A 20,979-nucleotide genomic window follows, 5' to 3' on the forward strand; every position below is an offset into this window, starting at 1 on the left:
TTAATAATTACCATACAAGTGTGAGGAATCTGACTTTCAATCTGACAAGTGTGAGGAATTCTGAGCGTGGCACATATAAGAATTATATGCCTTAATTTATCCCAAACAAGCTGTCTTATAGTGAAACTAGATTCACTGGGAATAAAAATGCATTCTAAATGTGTCCATACACTATACAATCTAATTTATACCCCCCATCAATTTACCTAGTGCATTGCCCTGCCTGATTGGACAAGTTAAATGGATTGATAAGGTTTGTCCTAATATTACATGAAAACTGGAAAGGCAGGCAGCACAGGATGTATTTGGAAGAAAGGCAACCTTTATAGGAAGAAGAACCAGCAGAGAAGGGAGGTGCTGAGATCAGCAGCTGTATTGTGCTTTAATATTTTAGGTTTTAATCACACCTTAAAGTTGGGCGTATGAGGTACTGCCTAAAAAAACTTCAAGGAGTACTCACCCATCTATGTAGGTCCTAATCCCTTACCATGCCTGCTTTGCCTCTATAACTGGCAAGACTCAGCTGTCATGTTTGACAGTCAAATCTTGTACTGGGTCTCAGGAGCTGCTGCACTGTTTGTAGGTATTGTGGACAAATACAATGTAACCATAGGTATCTATGCTAGTTTTTTGATGTGCAGGTCATAGAACTTTCCAATAATCTGCACAGCAATCTCCAAAAAAAGTTTTTAATTTTTAATTGCCTTTAAATAAAAAAGCTCTTGTTTAACCCCTAGTTAAACTTGATAAAAACAATATAAAATAAATAAGTATATATATATATATATATATATATATATATATATATATATACACAGATACATACACTGTATGCAAATATATTGTGGCAGAGTGAGGCCATGTCACTTTTTAATGTGGCGGTCTGGGCCAGCTTTTCCAGGAAACAAGCATAGGTGTGTACAATAGTGATCAAAATATCCCATTAGCCGTGCAAAAAAAAATATATATAATATATATAAATATGTGTGTGCATTCAAACACTGTGAAATGAATCAAGAGTAAAATGACCAGCAACACTGAAAAATCATTAAACCATAATAAACAAGTGAAAAATTGTCAGTTTCCACTGTGTGTCACTCCAATGGGTGACAAATTATATATAGTATAAACAGTTCTCATCCACTAGTGCAGTGTTCACAGATCATTAAAGAATAGTGATAATAGGATGACCTGATGAAATCCCGTTGTGTGCTGATTAAAGAGACACCATAGAGATCCACCACCTCCGTGCTGCACGCCCCTCAGCCCAGCAACTCATCCCAGCTATTTGCCTTCCATTCTCATGGAAAAGGCCATCTGCGCATAGATTTCCCACTGTGGTAAACAGGACAAGGGTAACACCGACACTCCTTTGATTAGGTAATCCTCTCTTGCTCATATATGAAAGAGAACAAAAAGGGCCCCACTAGTGTAATAACCTTTATACCCTTTATTAAAATCAATTATGCTCTAATATTGCACATACAGTTAACATATCTTGTAAAGCACATAGTAGCATATAGAAGGGGATTGGGGTGCTCACGTGGGCTCTGGCGTTGTCTGCAATGATATCCTGGACAGCCCGAGAGACACCGCTGTTCACCACCGTTCACCACCGTTCACCCGATCAATCCACTGGTACATCGTGTGGCCACGCCCCTAACGTTTCGTCACTTCCTGACTCTATCAAAGGGGGATCGGGAAAGTCAGGAAGTGACAAAACGTTAGGGGCGTTAATGATCTGTGAACACTGCACTAGTGGATGAGAACTGTTTAAATTATATATAATTTGTCACCCATTGGAGTGACACACAGTGGAAACTGACTATTTTTCACTTGTTTATTATGGTTTAATGATTTTTCACAGTGAAAGTTACTTTTGCTGGTCATTTTACTCTTGATTAATTTCACAGTGTTTGAATGCACACACATTTATATATATTTTTTTGCGCGGCTAGTGGGATATTTTGATCACTTGTATATTGATTTATTTTTAAAGCTGCAGCACCATTTGTTGATTGCTTCACTTTTGTACACAGTAGTTGGAAGCAGGACCTGATTTATTAGCGCAAGAGCCTGCCTAATTTAAGCATAGGTGTGTGCTGGCTTTATGTTAGAAGCAGAAGTAGTGGTGAGCCCCCCCCCCCCCCGAGGTGGGTCAGTGTGTGAAGGGAGCAGTGAGAGGTGCACGTCTGTACCAAACCATATCATACTGACAGACCAACGCCTGAGAGAAATTTGAGAGAGATGGAGCAGCTGGGACGCTGCATGAAAGACACGGAGCTGAGATACAGTGTGTGTGCACAAACACTGGGAAGAGTGTTTGCTGATCAGGAGGACCGAGGCATGACGCCTGAGCCACAGGGCTAATAAAAAGCTGGGAGGTTAAATTCTGTTTTGTTGCATTGATGGTGAGAACCCCCTGCGTGGGAAGATATTCATGTGAACCTTTGCGTCATTTTTAAAAAAAAAGTGGGCAGAAAAAGCCTTGAAAAAACACCTCTGGTGTGGAGTAAGCTCACTGTTTGGTACTACTAATCAGCTATAAAACCCCAATTTTTAATAATAATATATATATATATATATATATATATATATATATATATATATATATATATATATATGCACTATACGTTTCATTTAAAGTGTATGTAAATCATGTCTGCCTTGTTTAGCATCATGTCTCACTATATATGGTTTTCTAGTTAAGCAAATTTGTTTTCATTTTTTGTGAATCTGTTGCAAAATTTCCTGAACCTGGAGATCCTGCCAGCAACAGCACTTCCAATTCCAGGCTTACAAGGCTAAGCCCCTGCCTAGTGATTACAGCAGTGTTGTTAGCTTGCCATATGCGCTTCTTCATTTGGCCGTTAGGATGCTTATCTGCTAAGCCCCTAGCAGGACGACAACACTGCTACTAATTGCATGGCAGGGGCCAAGCATTGTCAGCCTTCCCCAGGAAGTCCAAGTAGGAATCTTTGAAACAAATTAAAAATATTTACTTACAGAAGAATTCCAGGTATGGACTTTTTATATGTTGGACCAATGTAACTACGAATATGCCATAACTGTGGGATCTCTCTAGGAGCTGGATATCATTGCAGTATATGCAGCTACTCCAGTGAGCTTTCAGGTCCCACATCGAGTGGCTACCTTTAAACATAGGAGGCTGGCTGCTTGGCATGGGCACCATTCAGCGATCTCTTTAAATTTTCTCATTCAGTGAAGAGGCAGGCCAGTGATGTCATTTTCTCCATCACGTCCAATCGGTGAATTGTTTGCACTCACTGAGAAAATGCAAAGTGTTGTCTGAGTGGAGCCTGTGCTCAGTGGCAACCTCCTGCATTCAGAATGTAGCAGGGCAGCCACTCAGCATGGGACCCGGAGGCTAGTGGAGATCACTGGGGTAGCGGCATCTGCTACAGTGATTTCCAGCATCTAGACTGATCTCACAGGTATTGGTCTAAGATGGACCAATGTAACTATGTAAATATAAATGCCTGCCCTGTAAAAACATCCATACTTGGAATTCCTCTCTAAGAAAACTGTATACCGTGAGATGTGAAGCCAAACATACTGAAAACATTTTATGTTAGCAACAGAGCTGTTTAAAGTCCCTAGAAAAAGTGCACTCTATAAAACTTTAGGCACAACAGCCCCTTATTGAGACTTCATAGCTTGGCAAAGCTTGAAAAGAGCACCACCCTCTGGCTAAAAGTGTTAAATATGACATAATTAGATGCTGAATACATTTTTTAAATCACATTTTTACAACAGCACATAATAAATAAAGTATGTTTGGAAAACAGTAGTTTCCCTTTACATTGCTGAGAGTATGCACAATGGGTGGCAATATTTTGTGATCCACACCAGAATTAGAGAGGCCCTTATTTTACGGTTACTTCACAAGAGGGACATCAGTGTTACAGCTTTTGTGTATGTGGAGATGACATGATGCTCAGAAAAAGCACCTCTTTCAACAGATTATTATAGTCAAATTTCTTTCTGCATGAATAAGTAGTACTTACAAGCCACGTTCCACTTCAGCTGACTGTCCTCCAGCTGTAGACAGCGGGAGACCTCCTCCAGAATGACACCGAGCTTCCTCTTCTGATTGGTTGTGGACAATGTTATTTCTTCCACTTCCAGTGTGAGGGATCCAATTTTTTCTGTACATAAGAAACTATTGTTCATTAATTGTTATGACTGTAAATACAGAATGCAGAAACCGATTCTCTATGCTTGGTGTCACTATGGATGGACAAAACCTACTGTTTCTGCAGGAAAAATGCATCAGTGAGCATACCTATAAATAACGGGTTCTAGTGGGAAATCGGAATGAGGATCCTTTACATGTAGAACCCACTGATGATGTTTTATGCAAAAACAGGGAGAAACTTACATTGTAGGTGCCCAAGAGTTACAATGCACAAAACTGCATGATGGACAAAAGGAAAGACAACAGCGCAAAACCCCATAGTGTAGTATATTAATCAGAAAACATTCTTTTAATGGATAAAATTGCACTCACTCAGCTGAGGAAGAAGCTTAAAGCTTGGAAATGCGTCCCTATATTCAACTGCACATGATGTGAACATTGGCTCCACTAACTTCCGGGGTTGTGCATCAGTGAAAGTGTTCCTTCAGTGACAGTGGCTTTATTCCATCGCAAGAGCGCTCTCATACCCTTGCTGGTTGCCAAGGCAGGGGTCCTGGTAAACACTTCATCACTTTCTGCTTCCAGGCAACTCAGACTGTTATGCCTAGCACATGCCATTTTTTGTGAGTGCAATTTTATCAATGTAATAAATGCTTTCTGCTTAATATACTACACTATGGGGTTTTGTGCATTTGTCTTTTCTTTTATTTTTCAATGATTCATCAATGATGGAGAGCACACACTCTGGTCCAAGGGCAACACCCTCATATTTAGAATATTGCAGATGAGTTCTTTGGGCTACTCACATTATTTTCTTCAATGCTGAGCTAGATCCTCAATCAATATATTAACCTCGGGATCATAAGTAGCATTTCAGCCAACAATTTTCCACCCAGCATTTTTAATTTTTCGATCCAGGGATGTCAGATAACAAGTGGTAGACAAGGCCATCCACTGAGTGAATTTCAGCCAAATCCTCAGGATCTGGCTAAAATTTACTCCATATATGGCCAGCTTTAGGACCAAGTGGTGCTATCCAGACTCCTCTAGTGTCCCTTGGTCATTGGCTAAACCAGCAAGAGCAACAAGACGTTGCTCCATCGCTGCCTCTTGCTAACATGTACAGTATCTATAGCACAAAGGAATCCCATATGGGACTGTGTTAGTTGCACCTCTATGATTCTGTCTTTGGAAAGGTGTCACCAGCTATAGATTCACCAGTCGGGAGAAGGGCCTTTGACTGCTAAAATGGGATGAAGATTCCATCCCATTTTAGCAGTCAAAGGCCCTTTGTGAGCGCACACACAGTACACAAGGGAATGAGCAGCTATGGTGAGGTTCCATGATTTTATTTGTTAAAGCTGGTTCTGGGTCTGGGTCTTTAAAAAATAACACAGACTTGTGCCTGGGCTTCATGTCAATGTGGTCAGAGCTTACACAGGGCTAATGACCCTTCCACATAGCATGATTTGGGCTTGGTGATTGGTATCTCAGCCTGTACAGGGAGCCATAGTTACACTATACCAAAAAGTATGGGGTATTTTACTTTGTCCATGGTGGGTAAATGAAATGAAGGGAAGTAGAAGTAAACCCAAACACTTATATTTTTTTACAAGCTTTAACATGTTATTGTATTTTTTTATGTCATTTCGATTTTTGAAACCTGAAGCTTTTATTAAACTAACACTTGGTGGTCCAGCCATGAAGATCTTTGTTCAGGCAATTTTTGTTATAGAGTGTTAACGCTCTGTGCATGTTGCCCATTTGTGCTCTTGTGTTGTCACTTTGTCACACGGGCTTATACGGGCATGGTCCACTGTTGTCACCATCAGGAAGCCCGCTCTGACAAATGACATTCAGTCATTATTGTAGTGCATAAAAACATGAAGTGACTACAAAGAGGCAAAAGGATCAGTAGCACAGAGATGGAAAAGAAGTAAAAACAAGTATTTTATTTAAAAAAAAATGGCAATTGTTTACATGGTGCTTCAGCAAACTAAAGTCAGCTAAGGCCTACGGCTACTTTGGGGGGGTTGTAGCTATACTTGGAGACACATAGATACATTTTCCAACCATCACAAAAAAACAATCGTACCTTATGGACTCATTCACATACGCCTGCTGTTATTACTGCTTCTCTGAAAAGCAATCAGTGAACATCACTTTTCAGAGATGCCAGTAAGTAGAAGGTACAGCGTTGTATGCCACCTCCTTGCTGCTTACTTTGCATGCAGTGGCACTATTCACTTGAATGGGTTGCGCTTGGCAGTAGTACCACCCTCTGGATGCAACATGCTCTTCAATCTCTGCTGGAGCTACACAGTGTAGGTACACATGTGTACAGCCCTGAGTGGCTGCATTTCTATATTTAGGTGGGCAATCGGGGGATAATAAAACCACAGCTCAACCGCCTGCTTTTACTGACCCCTGGCTGCCATGTGAATGCACCCCAGCACTCCAATGTATACATTTTCCAAGCAAATGAAAATCGCCAATAAATATAAATTCTTCTTTTTTCTTTCAGAACTTGTTTAAGTCTGGGGAAGAAAAGAGATATGCATTTCACACACAGCCAAGTTTAAACCTGAGATGGTAAACAAGTCGGAGATGTGAATCTCAGCCAAATCCATCAGCCAATCTATAGCAACAGCTTGAGCTCCTGATCTCCGGCAGATTAGAAGACGGTGTAAAAATATCTTACGTAAAAGGTGATGAAGAATTAACCCATCAAAGAGATCTTCCTCTAAGCTCTTTACTACGATATGCTCCTGCTTTAATTCATCATTGATCCAGTCAATAAGGAACTGGAAGAAAACGAAAAAAACAAAATCACCAGATCGAAAGTACTCTACAAAATGGATTAACTATAGCCTATGGAAAGTTACTGTTCTGAGGCCTTTGTACATGTTTGAAGTCATTGTGACAATTACCTGGAAGCTATTTTTGACCTGACTTCCACATTTTCACTTGTCTTTCTTATTATATTTCAGGTGCACATTTGTAATTGCTCCTTCTACTAGTCATCGATATATCCAGGGAGCGTGATTACCATGTAAGATCTATCATTATATACACTATTTACAGTTCTACCCTACATGTAGTACTTTGTTCCATGTTTCTAGGTGCTTCCAACCCTAGTAATGAGGTACCACTCCCCCCTCCCCCAAACAAAGTCACTGGACTGAAATACAAGGACTGCCCTTCTAATGATAAACGGTGGAGTTTAAGACTTAGACTTTTATAAAATGTACTGTAGTCTTTTTTTATAGGTATGGATAGATTTTTAGATATATAGTACATGTAAATAAGAGGTTTGATATAAATGAACAGTTCACTTTATTTAATAATCTATTTTTGTTAAAGTTTTAAACCACTCATTTTTAATAACTGCTAATTCTATGTACATGGGGGCAGTCATATTTGCTCATTATATCCTGTGCTTCCTGCTTTGTACAGTGCCTTAAAAAAGTATTCATACCCCTTGAAATTTTCCACATTTTGTCATTTTACAACCAAAAGCATAAATTCCTTTTATTGGGATTTTATGTAATAGACCAACACAAAGTGGCACATAGCTGCAAGTCTTTTTGGGTATGTCTCTACCAGCTTTGCACATCTAGAGAGTGAATATTTTGCCAATTCTTCTTTGCAAAATAGCTCAAGCTCTGTCAGATTGGATGGAGAGCGTCTGTGAAAAGCAATTTTCTAGTCTTGCCACAAATTTTCAAATGGATTTAGGTCTGGACTTTGACTGGGCCATTCTAACATTCTAACACATGAATATGCTTTGATTTAACCACTTCAGCTCTGGAAGGTTTTACCTCCTTAAAGATCAGGCCATTTTTTGTGATTCGGCACTGCGTTATTTTAACTGACAATTGCACGGTCGTGCGAAGCTGTACCCAAATACAATTGATGTCCTTTTTTTTCCCCCACAAACAGAGCTTTCTTTTGGTGGTATTTGATAACCTCTGCGGTTTTTAGATTTTGCGCTATAAACAAAAAAAGAGCGACAATTTTGAAAAACAAACAAAAATGTTTTTTACTTTCTGCTATAAAACATTCCCAATAAAATATTTTTAGAAATCTAATTTTATTATCAGTTTAGGCCAATTTGTATTCCGCTACATATTATTGGTAAAACAAAATCCCAAAAAGCATATATTAATCGGTTTGCGCTATAAGTTAAAGCGTTTACAAACTACGGGATAGATTTTTGGACTTTTGTTTTTTTTTTTTATTAGTAATGGCGGCAATCAGTGATTTTTAGCAGGACTGCGACATTGTGGCGAACAGATCGGACCCCTAACTGACATTTTTGACACTTTTTGTGGACTAGTGACATTATTACAGTAACCAGTGCTAAATAATATGCACTGTTACTGTATAAATGACACTGGCAGGGAAGGGGTTAATTACTGGGGGGTGATAAAGGGTTAAAATATATGCCTAAAGTACTTGTTAACTGTGGGGGGGCTCTGTTAAAGGCACACAGAGATAGGTGTTTCAGCTTAGCTGAAACAAACTATCTCTGTGTGCCTGTCTATAAGAAGAGCCGCCTGTTTTGTTTACATAGGCAGGCGGCTGTTCTGCCAGTTTCCCCGAAGAACGCGGAAGGCCGGCGGCGATTGCACCCGCTCCTCCCGCGGTCTGGCTCCCGCTGTGTCTAATCACCGCGTGCACATAATCACGTAGATCTATGTGATTATGCGCAGCCGAGCTGCCCTGCCACAGTAAATCTGCGTGGGGTGGTCGGCAAGTGGTTAAACCATTCCATTCTAGCTCTGGCTGTATGTTTAGGGTCATTGTCCTGCTGGAAGTTGAACCTCCGCCCCAGTCTCAAGTCTTTTGCAGACTCTAACAGGTTAACTTCTAACATTGCCCTGTATTTGGCTCCATCTATCTTCCCATCAACTCTGACCAGCTTCCCCGTCCCTGCTAAAGAAAAGTATACCCACGACATAATGCTGCCACCACCAAGTTTCTCGGTCAGGATAGTGTGCTCAGGGTGATGTGCAGTGTTAGTTTTCCACCACACAACAGCGTTTTGCTTTTAGGCTCGGTTCACACTTATGCGATGCGGGAAGGCTGCGAATCCGCAGCCTGTTCCCGCATCGCAAACGCACCCCCGGCAGTTCACACTGCCATATGCGATACGCTGGGGGTGTCAATGTAATCTTAACGACACCCCCAGTTTGATCGCATATTGCAGTGCGATCTTGCAGTTCGCACAGGATCGGATCACACAAGTGTGAACCACTGTGCGATCCGATCCTGATGCGGCTGCAAAAAAGGGTCCCGTGCGTCTTTGCTGCGGGTGCGTTGCAAATTTAGCCATACAAAGTGTATGGCTAAACTCGCACCGCACAGCCGATCGCATGTAATGAAGGAGCAGTGCGCTCCGACATTACATGCGATCGGCGCAGCCGCATCAGTGTGAACCGGCACTTAGGCCAAAATGTTCAATTTTGGTCTCTTCTGTCCAGACAACCTTCTTCCACATGTTTGCTGTGTCCCCCACATGGCTTCTCACAAACTGCAAACAGGACTTCTTATGGCTTTCTTTCTAAATGGCTTTCTTCTTGCCACTCTTCCATAAAGGACAGATTTGTGGAGTGCATGACTAATAGTTGTCCTGTGGACAGATTCTCCCACCTGAGCTGTAGATCTCTGCAGCTCCTCCAGAGTTACCATGGGCCTCTTGGCTGCTTCTCTGATAAATGCTCTCCTTGCCCGGCCTGTCAGTTTTTGGTGGATGGCCATGTCTTGGTAGGTTTGCAGTTGTGCCATACTCTTTGCATTTTCGGATGATGGATTGAACAGTGCTCTGTGAGATGTTCAATGCTTGGTATATTTTTTTTATATAACATAAACATAACGCTGCCATAAAGTAAAACTATAGTCAAAACTTTGTTTTTTTTTTTTCATTTTGGATAAAGCAAGGGAGGGTTATAACCCCTGTCAGATTTTTTTCACCAATTATGTCCCATTGCAGAGATTTTCCTTCACTTCCTCTCCAATAGCCAAACAGGAAGAAATCCCTGAAAGTAGGGAATTCCTTGGGGACCTCCAGGTCGCCATAACTAGTGTCCCGTTGGAATATTTCCCCTCTATTACTTTTCTAGGGACAACGCAAAATTTGGGATTTTCTTCACTTTAACTTGCAATGACAACGGTAAACAGAACAGAGAGAGAGGATGGATCTCTTTAATGGGGACACAGACAGTAATAAAAACTGACAAGCGTTCTAATCCCTCTCCTCTTCATCCAAAACTATAAATAAAGGTAAACCTTTTTTTTTTTTACTTTAAACTCCTTCACAACTCTATACGTGAACTGTTTGGTGTGTTCCTTGGCCTTCATGATGTTCTTTGTTCGCCAAGGTTCTCTAACAAACCTCTGAGGGCTTCACAGAACAGCTGTATTTATACTGAGAAAATAAATTACACACAGGTGGACTCTATTTACTTATTAGGTGACTTCTGAAGGAAATTGGTTCCACTAGATTTCAATTAGGGGTATCAGAGTAAAGGGGAACTGAATACAAATGCACCCCACACTTTTCAGATATTTATTTGTAAAAAATGTTAAAACTCATTTACCTTCCACTTCACAATTATGTGCCACTTTGTGTAGGTCTATCACAAATAATCCCAATAAAATACATTTACGTTTTTGTTTGTAACATGACAAAATGTGGAAAATGTCAAGGGGTATGAATACTTTTTTAGGGCACTGTAGTGCTACCTAATGTCCAAATATGCCCTCTAGGAATACACACCCTAATTTCCCTTTTTCATTCTCTGGGATCATTTAAAAATTAACCCGACACAGCCTGTTGTTTTCAGATACTATGACGTGACCTGTAGACTTATTCTGGGAGGAGAAGGGCTGCACTCCCGGGACAGTCCCAATTTTTACTAAGATGCCCCAGGATGTCCAAGGCAGCTTCCTGGAACCTGTACTCAGCCTTCCTGATCCCAGTATTGTGCGCTCCTGAAACCCCCCCCCCCCATAGTGTACCTTTCTGCCTCCCCATCTGTACTGTACCCTTTGAGTGGATTAGCCATTGATTTATGGCATGTTTTGTTATTGTTTAAAACTGATTTTATTGAAAGAGCTAATAAATATATGTTTAATTCTATCAACTCTTTATGCTTTAATTCTAGGGAGAAGGCACGTAAATTGGGGCAGGACGGTAGGGGCCCAAGTGCATTACTTTGCCAGGGGCCCATTATGCTATTAAGACAGCCCTGGTACAGTTACTGGCCAGCTCCACTAAGCACAATCCGGAGCCATATCAACAGAGCAGCTAAGAACAGACGGGTGAACGGGAGTTTGGTTCTCCACCTGCTGGCTTGAGGGGTGTGTGTGAAGTCTTCATATGGAATGTTTCTTTTGTCCTGAAGACAAAATAGATCATTATGTATATATAAATCACTAAACATGTGATGAGATGAAGAGAGGACTTTAGAGAATAAGTTTAGATTTGCAAATGTCAGCAATCCCCCCCCCCCCCCATTTTAAAGGGCTCTCAGGGAGCACTACAGCTTCAACAATATAACAAACTCTTGTAGTAGAATCCTAACACCAGCCTAATCATGACCAGTTCTCTTTAAGGTCTGTATGTAGTGATTTAGGAAAGCTAGGTTTTCTTTTAGCTCCAGTTTATCCATCCTTCAAATAATTAGATGCTGTGCAAGTTTACTGCAATTTGTTTCCTGATTAGAGACCTCCTTTAGGATTTCATGCTTAATCTCCACTATAACAAAACCCGCTTAGCTGACACATCCCGAGTGAAATCTGCATTCTACATAACAAAAGCCTCCTTTTTCTATAGCGAACCCTTTGTGATAGGATAACAGGTTGATAACTTTTTAATAATAAGCCAGTTAAATTGTTATGAATACATTTCCATTCGTTTCCTCCCAATCTCCATTGTGCCAGCTCCCCATCACAGGCTGATTAATCGGCAACACGGAATTCTGGGTAATAACTTGTAAATTAGTCCATCACTTGTGACTTCTTCTCCTCTCATCCAACTAATAACCAGGCAAATGGGAATCTTTTCATGGCCTCCTCTTGCAATCAGGGGGCGAATCGTAATTGCACGCTCTGTTGTGTTATTTTAAAGAAGTCCGCCAAGCTATTTATATCTAACATGGCCACTTCTAAAAAGCCTTTTAGAAATAGCAGAATACTTCAACCATCTTAAGGTGTGTGTGTAAAGGCAAAACTTTAGTTTTTAGTTTTGAATAGAGTGGATTGTAAAGTTTTTATTGCGGTCTGTGTCACTGCTGGGAAGATTCACTCTTGATATGTGTCCTGGTGACCAATAGGACAGAAAGTAATGGGAAATCCAAATTTTTAGAATTGTCACTGAAACAGGAGTCGAGGGGAAATCATCTAGTGGGAACACCTGTTCTGATGATAAATGTCTTAAGATAGGAATGCGCTTGATTTAGGGGAGATTTCCTCTCACTTCCTGTTTCCCGTCCTCATTTTCAATGCAAGGAGGGACATTGTATTTAATTGCAATTCATCTGATCACTCTTCATAACATTCTGAAGTATATGCAAATTGCCATCATAAAAACTGAGGCAGAAGACTTTGTAAAAATTAATATTTGTGTCATTCGCAAAACTTTTGGCTACAGCTGTATATAGCCAGTCGCTAAAGAGCGGGCCGGGAAGCTGGCCGCGGCGTCCTTAACAACCGATGAGTTATCAGCTGTCAGCGGGGTTCCCCCGCTGACAGCTGAATATAAAAAAAAAAAGAATTCCCAGCAAAAAAATGGAATGGGATCCCCCCAGATCCATACCAGACTCTTATCAAAGCATGCAGCCTAACAGGTCAGGAAAGGGAGGGGACAAGTGAGCAGCCCCCCCTCCTAAACCATACCAGGCCAAATGACCTTAACATGGGTAGGGGCCTTTGGCCACCCCCACCTCAAGGCACCTTGTCCCCACAACCCTGGGCTGTGGTTGTGAGGGTCTGCAGGTGGGGGGGCTTATTAGAATCTGGAATCCCCATTTCCTGCCCCCCCCCCCCATGTGAATGGGTAGGGGCTATACCCCTACTTAATTACCAAAAAATATGTCACTTAGAAGAAAAGAAAAAAAAAAAGCACAAAACGCAGTTTTGGACAATTCCTTTATTAAGAATCCAAAAATAATGTCCCTCAATTTAGAGCCATCGTTAATCATGCCGCCTGCCGGACCCTAAAAAAAAGCTCTGCACTCCTCGAAGGCTAACTGCTAACTGCCAACTGCCCGCTCCTCTGTCTCACAGTTCTTACCTGGTGGTCCCACCCCTTGTGGATGTCACTGCCTGGTGCATGCTGGGACAGTGACATCACAGTGGGTGGGGCCATCAGGTGACGCTACCGGTGGCCCTGCCCCTTACCTATTTAGGAACTGTCAGACGGAGTTGCGGGCAGTCAGTTGTTAGCCTTCAACCAGTGCAGAGTTTTTTTATGGGTCCAGCGGGCAGTGAGATTGACTATGGATCCACGTCGGGGAACATTATTTTTGGATTTTTAATAAAGGAATTGTCGAAAACTGTGTTTGTGGTTTTTTCATACACTTTTTTGGTGAAGGGTATACTCATTCACATGTGGGGGGCCAGGATCTGGGGATCCTCTTGTTAAAGGAGGCTTCCAGATTCTGATAAGTACCCTGTCTGCAGACCCCCACAACCACAGCCTAGGGTTTGTATGGAAGAGGCCCTTGTCCCCCCCAAAGCATGCCCCCAAAGGGCCTGGTACGGATATGGGGGAGGGACCCCACACCGTTTTTTTTTTCCACTAATTTTTACGACGGGCAATTCTTTTTTTTACATTCAGCTGTCAGCGGGGAATCATCGGTTGATGAATCATCGGTTGTTAGGGACGTGGAGGCCGGCTTCCTAGCCTGCTGCTTAGCAACCAGCTAAATACAGTGTACAAATACAGGAGGAACACAGGAGGACAAAAACAAAAATGCAGGTTTAAAAACGCACCACAAAATGTGCCTAAAAAATGCATCAACCAAAACTGCATATATTATTATTATTATTTCAGGTACATATATATATATATATATATATATAATGTGTGTGTGTGAACCAAGACTTAAAGGTTGTAATTTTTCTTAAAAACAAAAAACAAACATGTTATACTTATCTGCTCTGTGCAATGGTTTTGCACAGAGCCGCTGCAGTCCTTTTCTTTTTAGGTTCCCCGCCGGGGGTCCTGGCTCTTCCCCCCTGCCAAATGCCCCAATAGCAAGCTTCTTGCTATGGGAGCACTCAAGCAGGCTTGCTCCTGAGCCACACTCCTATAATTGGACATTGTCCATTCAAACACAGAGAGACACCCGCACTGGCTTCCCCACTGACGATCAGGGGTGGCGCACGCTCGCCCCCTAGCTCCTCCCAAGAACGATGACGCCTATTAACTTGATTTTGCCACACTGCTGACGTAAATAGACAGTGCAGTGACGGCAAGTGGTTAATAATCCTGTGTGCCCCTGTGTATGTGTGTTAAAAAGATAAGCCGTTCTTTACCAGTTTTCAGAGGGCCAAAGGCCGTCACGTGACCCGTGGGCTCTCTCCTCTCCCCGTCTGACAGCTGCCTGCAGTGGGCGGGGCTGAGGATTCTCCACTGATGTCAGTCAGGAGGGGAGGAGGAGGGGAGAAGAAGGGCAGGGGGGAGAGGAGGAAAGAGGTGGCGGGTCACGTGAGCAACGAGTGGCGCTCTGAAAACTTGTAAAGAATGTCTTATTTTTATAAAACACAGACACAGGGGCACACAGGATGATGGAGGCACCTAAACTGACCACAGTTTTAGGGCTCAGACGCCATGATATACCGTAGTCAGTTTACAGAGGGGAGGACATAGCCAGGCAGGATCAGCCAGGTATTTTAGGTGATAGAAAGGGCCAAATTACACAGCAAAGCACTCTGCTGTATACCATGCTTTAAGAGAACACGATCTGTGTTTTTTTTTTGTTAACAAATGCTTTAAAAATAAATGCTGCTGTTTGCTCTTTAAAAATAAATACTCAAAATAAGTATAATGACATTGTTGAAAAGGGGCGGAGCATGGGTGACCTTAAAATATTGCCCCCCTCTGAAAAAAGTTCTGCGGACGCCCATGAAGCTGGCCGAGGATAGATCGAAAATCAGCTTTTTTTTAACTTTAATTGAAGTGTCACTTCAGTAATTTCTCTGTCATTTTTTTATGTACGACATACCGTCTTCAGTTCCTGAAGTTTGGGGTCATTTTCTGCGCTGGGCTGAAGGCACTTCCTGGTTTCACCTGCAAACAGGAAATATGTCCTTATAGATAAACAAGAGCAGAAAATGCATACAGTAATTTCTATGTCCCTTGGTAAAGTAAAGATTCCCTCAGCACACCCCAGGGTCCACTGAAACCAATAGCAATCTAACCTGCAATCTTCAGCATTTTCTGGTAGTTAGTAAGTTCACTGTTACCAAAAACTGCACCGTCCGGAACCTTCCTATTGGCCAGTGAGGTAGCCTGTCAAAGCAGTAGGCCAAAATAAATGTTTAGGAGGGTACAGCCAAGGATCAAAACTTGTAGATTGTATCTCCATAGATTTTGGGGGTCCTTGATTCCATTTAAAGATGACAGAAGGAACATGCATGCACATCTAGATGCCTGCAATGTTTGCATGAGAATAAGTGTACACTTAGCTCACTTAGACCCTTCATATACTGATCGAAATTTGGCCGATTCAGCAGGGAATTTTGATCAGTGTGTGGCCGTCCCAGCTTGTTTGATCAATGTCTGCCATAGAGACGGTTGGCTGAATAATAAAAAAAAAAACGAATCATATATGGTCAGCTTTACTTCTAGGAGCCCTGATTTGTTTTTTTTATATGTAGCACCCTACAAGGTAGGTGCTAGGCAAAGTATAGTGGGCCTTGGCAGCCTAACAGCAGAGCTATGATTTTCAGCTAGGCTGTCATGTCTCCCAGGTGTTGCTATTGAGACTAGGGAGTCTCCCCACTGGCTCCATGAGAGGGGTTCTCATTGGGCAGTGGAGGAAACCCGATGGCACATTCAGGCCTGTATCTACCCCAGAAAGGCAGATTCTGCCACAGAGGATTCTGGGAGTGGGCAAAGGTTGAGGGGAACGCATGACGCAGCGTCTTTGGCGGGAAGCAGAGTCCCAGGAGGGAGAGTACGGCTGTCTCTCCTCCTGTCAGAAGGATCGGGTGTCTCGGGTGGTTGCCTGAGGATACAGAGAGAGCTGAGCTGAGCTGCAGAGAGGATCCGGTGTGCCGAAGGACCAGCGGAGTTGAGGGGGTCCAATTTCAGGAAAGCATTCCAAGTTCGTGAGTACTGCAGACTGCCCCTGAGGGTCTGCCTAGCTGAGAGGGGACCGCTCTGGTGAAGGTCCAAGGGATCCAGGAGCTAGCTAGCTGTAAAGGGGGTGCCTAGTGAGAGGACCCTGAAGTGTCAGAGGGGGTGCCTAGTGAGAGGACCCTGAAGTATAGAGGGGATGCCTAGTGAGAGGACCCTGAAGAGCAGAGGGGGTGCCTAGTGAGAGGACCCTGAAGTGTCAGAGGGGGTGCCTAGTGAGAGGACCCTGAAGTGTCAGAGGGGGTGCCTAGTGAGAGGACCCTGAAGTGTCAGAGGGGGTGCCTAGTGAGAGGAGCCTGAAGTGTCAGAGGGGGTGCCTAGTGAGAGGACCCTGAAGTGTCAGAGGGGGTGCCTAGTGAGAGGATCCTGAAGTGTCAGAGGGGGTGCCTAGTGAGAGGACCCTGAAGTGTCAGAGGGGGTACCTAGTGAGAGGACCCTGAAGTGTAGAAGGGGTGCCTAGTGAGAGGACCCTGATGTGTAGAGGGGGTGCCTAGTGAGAGGACCCTGAAGTGTCAGAGGGGGTGCCTAGAGAGAGGAGCCTGAAGTGTCAGAGGGGGTGCCTAGTGAGAGGACCCTGAAGTGTCAGAGGGGGTGCCTAGTGAGAGGATCCTGAAGTGTCAGAGGGGGTGCCTAGTGAGAGGACCCTGAAGTGTCAGAGGGGGTGCCTAGTGAGAGGACCCTGAAGTATAGAGGGGGTGCCTAGTGAGAGGACCCTGAAGTATAGAGGGGGTGCCTATTGAGAGGACCCTGAAGTATAGAGGTTGTGCCTAGTGAGAGGACCCTGAAGTATAGAGGTTGTGCCTAGTGAGAGGACCCTGAAGTATAGAGGGGGTGCCTAGTGAGAGGACCCTGAAAGTGTAAAGGGGGCGCCAGTGGTTGGGCCCTGAAGAGTTAATGTGTACAGCGTGCAGTGTGCAGTGTACAGTGTTGAGAATTGCAGCAGCACAAGCAGTTACGAGGAGCTACCTCAGTCAGTGAAGGGCTGGAGGGAGCTGTTTTCTGGACTTCTGAGCTTAATACAGTGAGTGTCAAGAGTCATGCTTCACTACAGTCCAGGGTCTTTTGAGTTAACCAGAGGGTTATAAGTCAAGTTCTAGCACAGTGCAGTAATATAAAGCAATTTTCAAGCCCCAGGAAGCGTGGGTCAGCATCCAGCTGGAGTCAAGACAGCGCTAACAGGCATTTTTAAACAAAGTGTCCCATGTGTACCTAGTTGAGCCAGAGGTGTATCCCACTCATTCCCTTCTCCCATCTCCAATATAAAATAAACAAAAACAAACCAAAGATGCCGGAATGGTCATTGTCTCAGCTCTCACGCTTTTTCAGCTTAAATGGGCTGAAGGTGTCACCGGTAACAATGGCAGACCCACATCAGGCCCAATGCCTGGAAAACCTGTTACATATAGAACTAATGGAGGAATGGATTGGGGCCCATTAATGATGGATGCATTCTAAACACACTTTCATTATTTTTTTGAAATTGGAAAACAGAAGAGAAAAACTTTTTTTTTTTTTTTTCAGCCCCAGAAGTTCAGAACTCTGTTACAATGACATAACATTACCTTGGATTTCTATGTTAAATATCATCTCTGAATCACCAGACTGTGCAAACTGATCCATTTGCCCTGCAGGAGAAATTAAAAACAAGACCCATAAATAGGGACATTTGTCACAAGGCATCACGGTTATTCCTGATTCTCTAAAGAACACATCACAAGAAATAATGCTACTCACAAAGTGGATGGCTTCATTGTCCTTAGAGTACTGAATTTACTGAGCAAAAAAGGCTAAATAAATGGATGTAAACTGTATAAGGGAGCTGTTTTACCTGACAATTCATATTTTTGTCCAACCAGTCCCCAGATTTACACAGCACAGGGACCTGATTTTCACTGCTGTAGTTAGGTAACCCTTACGGGCTTTGTCCTACCTCCAGCCTGTGAGTGGACAGTGAACGGAGAAACAGAAAACTGATGAGCTCAACTCTGTCACTCTGCCCTCTCCTCCATTCAGTGTGTTTCTTGCTAGCAGATTAGCATTGCAGCACATCAGACTGAATCCTTGTACTTCTCTCTCCTAGTTTGTACAGGACTGAAAAACATGTTACCAAATTAAATCCAGGTGCTTACACTCTTTGAATTCAGCCATTTGAATCCTGGACACCATTTTAAACAGCACAGTGACAGCATTTAATTTTTGCCTGTGAAGATTTACAATGGCGCCTGGACTCATTGGTAGGCACAATGGCTGAAACCACTGGCTTTCCTGTCCAATATTAAGCCCGATCAGCTTCTCATCCCTCTACAGATTGTCCATAGCGGCATTATGTAAAGCATTATGTTTACATTGGGAGTAGAGTGAGATCCCGGGTCTTCCTGTCAGTATGGAGGCTCAGGCAGAGCTTTAGCAGCCCTGTCTAGCCTCTGCCTGCAGCAATAGATCACTGATATATTGATCTACTGCTGGCTGACTGCAACCAGCAATAGATGACTATTAGAAGTGGTCTGCTGCTGCACAGCTTCATGATGGACTTATCTCCACTGACCACATCAAGACAACCCCACATTCAAAGCCAAAAGTGTCCCTCTCAATGAGAGGCAGTTATGACATGCAATAGAAAGGATCTTTAGGTTCTTGAAACATATCTATACCCAAGAATACATCTTTTTTTATTAATATACAGGATTTATATAGCGAACCAACAGTTTTCACAGCGCTTTACGTTAGGTCAAACGATACAGTTACAATACAAGAGGAATCAGAGATACAAATGGAATATATTGCTGTGTACCAGTTCTAAGATATGGAGTCTGCATTCATTTTCCCTTTTTTTAGGCTTTTTCACCACTTTGATGTCATCTGGTGATCCTGTCAGTAACAAACAGCCTGTCCTAGGGGGAAAATGATCACTAAGGCTGGCCATACATTATACAATTTTCTTACAATTTTCTGTACAATTTTCTTTAGATTTACCTTCAATTATGTAGTAAAAAGGCCTGCCTAATAGGTTACAATTGAAAGTGTTTAGTTTTGACCTCATCTTATATGGATAAATGTAAATGTAATGTATGGATATGGTAAATCTTACAGAGAAATGTACAAGAAAATTTAACATGTGTGTCCAGCCTTACTTTATCTTCAGAAGAACAGTGCTGCCTCCCAACGACAGGAAGTAGGACTACAGAGCACCTCCCCTGTTCCCTATAACATAGAGAGAAACTATTCTGTAGTCCGAATGCACTTCCAGATAACAGCATAGTTGCCAACATTTGAAAAAAATATCCAGGGACACTTTGCAGCACAGCTATCAATTACTTACCACACCCACTTCCCTGAAGCTCCGCCCACTCTGCATAATCTCCGCCTACTTATCATCCCATGATTATAGGGTCTACTCAATAAAGGGAGAATTACAGGAGATTGAAAGGGGAATTTCAAACAAGGCCAAAGTAACAGAGTTGGAATAATTCTTCCATTCAGCTGCTCTACTTCTGCCAAGCTTGTACGACCTTTCCGGAGCCTGGCAGGTGTCGGAATGGCGCATGCGCTGTAACGATGTCAGCCCGCACCTTTTTTTACGGGCACTGGCTGCCCATAACGGCATTTATGGGCAGCCCGATTAACAGGCGCTTTCCGGGACAATTTAAATTACCCGGGACAGGCTCCTATTTGCCGGGACTGTCCTGGCAAAAACAGGACAGTTGGCAAGTATGTAACAGTGTTTAAGACTGCAGGGGGAAAAAAAGCACTGGATTTCTGGTGGGATAAACATGTTATTTTGCACTTGTCAAACAGAAAAAACAAAACTTTGAGGCTGGGTTCATACTAGTGTAAATTTGATGTGGGTTTCCCCAGCATTCCAATTCACATGACAGGAGAGTGGGCCCAGCTCTCAATGGAGTCGGTTCACACAGCTCCGTGGCGGCTGCAAGGCGGATTGCACAGGGGTCCTCTAGTCTTTGGCTCAGTTTCAGGTCCCAATTCAGGCAAAAATTTGGGCCTGTTACCTCCCAAAAACAGAGAACAGGGACACACCGGACCCCTGCTGGAAGCCACATCTGATTTAAGTGTGAACACAGCCTTATTGTTTTTAATATTCAACAGATCAAAAGGGAGCAGATAAGAGTTCATTGTTGGGGTTTACATACATAAAGAAAGATGTCTGCACAGCCCAAAGCCATCCAATCACTACATAAAGATAGATCTAAACTCACCTGCTCAGGACTGTCCGTGTTACTCAGAGGCCTTTGTTATGTCCCGCACTCAGGAGGCAGTAATGCTGAGCTGTCTTTGCTACACCTCGGAAACATGAGGCGTCATATGTGATGTAGCCCCTTCACTTCCTCATCCTGCGTGTTTCACAATTGAAAGCGCGATGATGACACAAAGTTGTGGCTGAAGCAAAATACAAAACTTCCCCATTTCTTTTTGTCTCTGGTACACACAAGGC

The 20,979-nt window shown here is 42.9% G+C and overlaps 1 protein-coding gene across 1 annotated transcript in view; it reads right to left on the reverse strand.

Moving 5' to 3' along the window:
- PARVG (parvin gamma) overlaps nucleotides 1–20,779 on the reverse strand; it is a 66,378-nt gene extending 45,599 nt beyond the window's left edge. The window contains exons 1-5 of the mRNA XM_082254132.1: nucleotides 20,744–20,779; nucleotides 18,092–18,154; nucleotides 15,394–15,458; nucleotides 6,861–6,963; nucleotides 4,029–4,169 (exon numbers count right to left, since the gene is read on the reverse strand). Of these exons, the coding sequence (XP_082110258.1) occupies nucleotides 4,029–4,169; nucleotides 6,861–6,963; nucleotides 15,394–15,458; nucleotides 18,092–18,149 (367 nt within the window). The 5' untranslated portion in view covers nucleotides 18,150–18,154; nucleotides 20,744–20,779. The remainder of the gene's footprint in view (nucleotides 1–4,028; nucleotides 4,170–6,860; nucleotides 6,964–15,393; nucleotides 15,459–18,091; nucleotides 18,155–20,743) is intronic.
- Nucleotides 20,780–20,979: the final 200 nt, after the last annotated feature.

Source organism: Pelophylax lessonae (assembly GCF_965119305.1).
Source record: "Pelophylax lessonae genome assembly, chromosome: 4".
NCBI classification, from domain to species: Eukaryota; Metazoa; Chordata; class Amphibia; order Anura; family Ranidae; genus Pelophylax; species Pelophylax lessonae.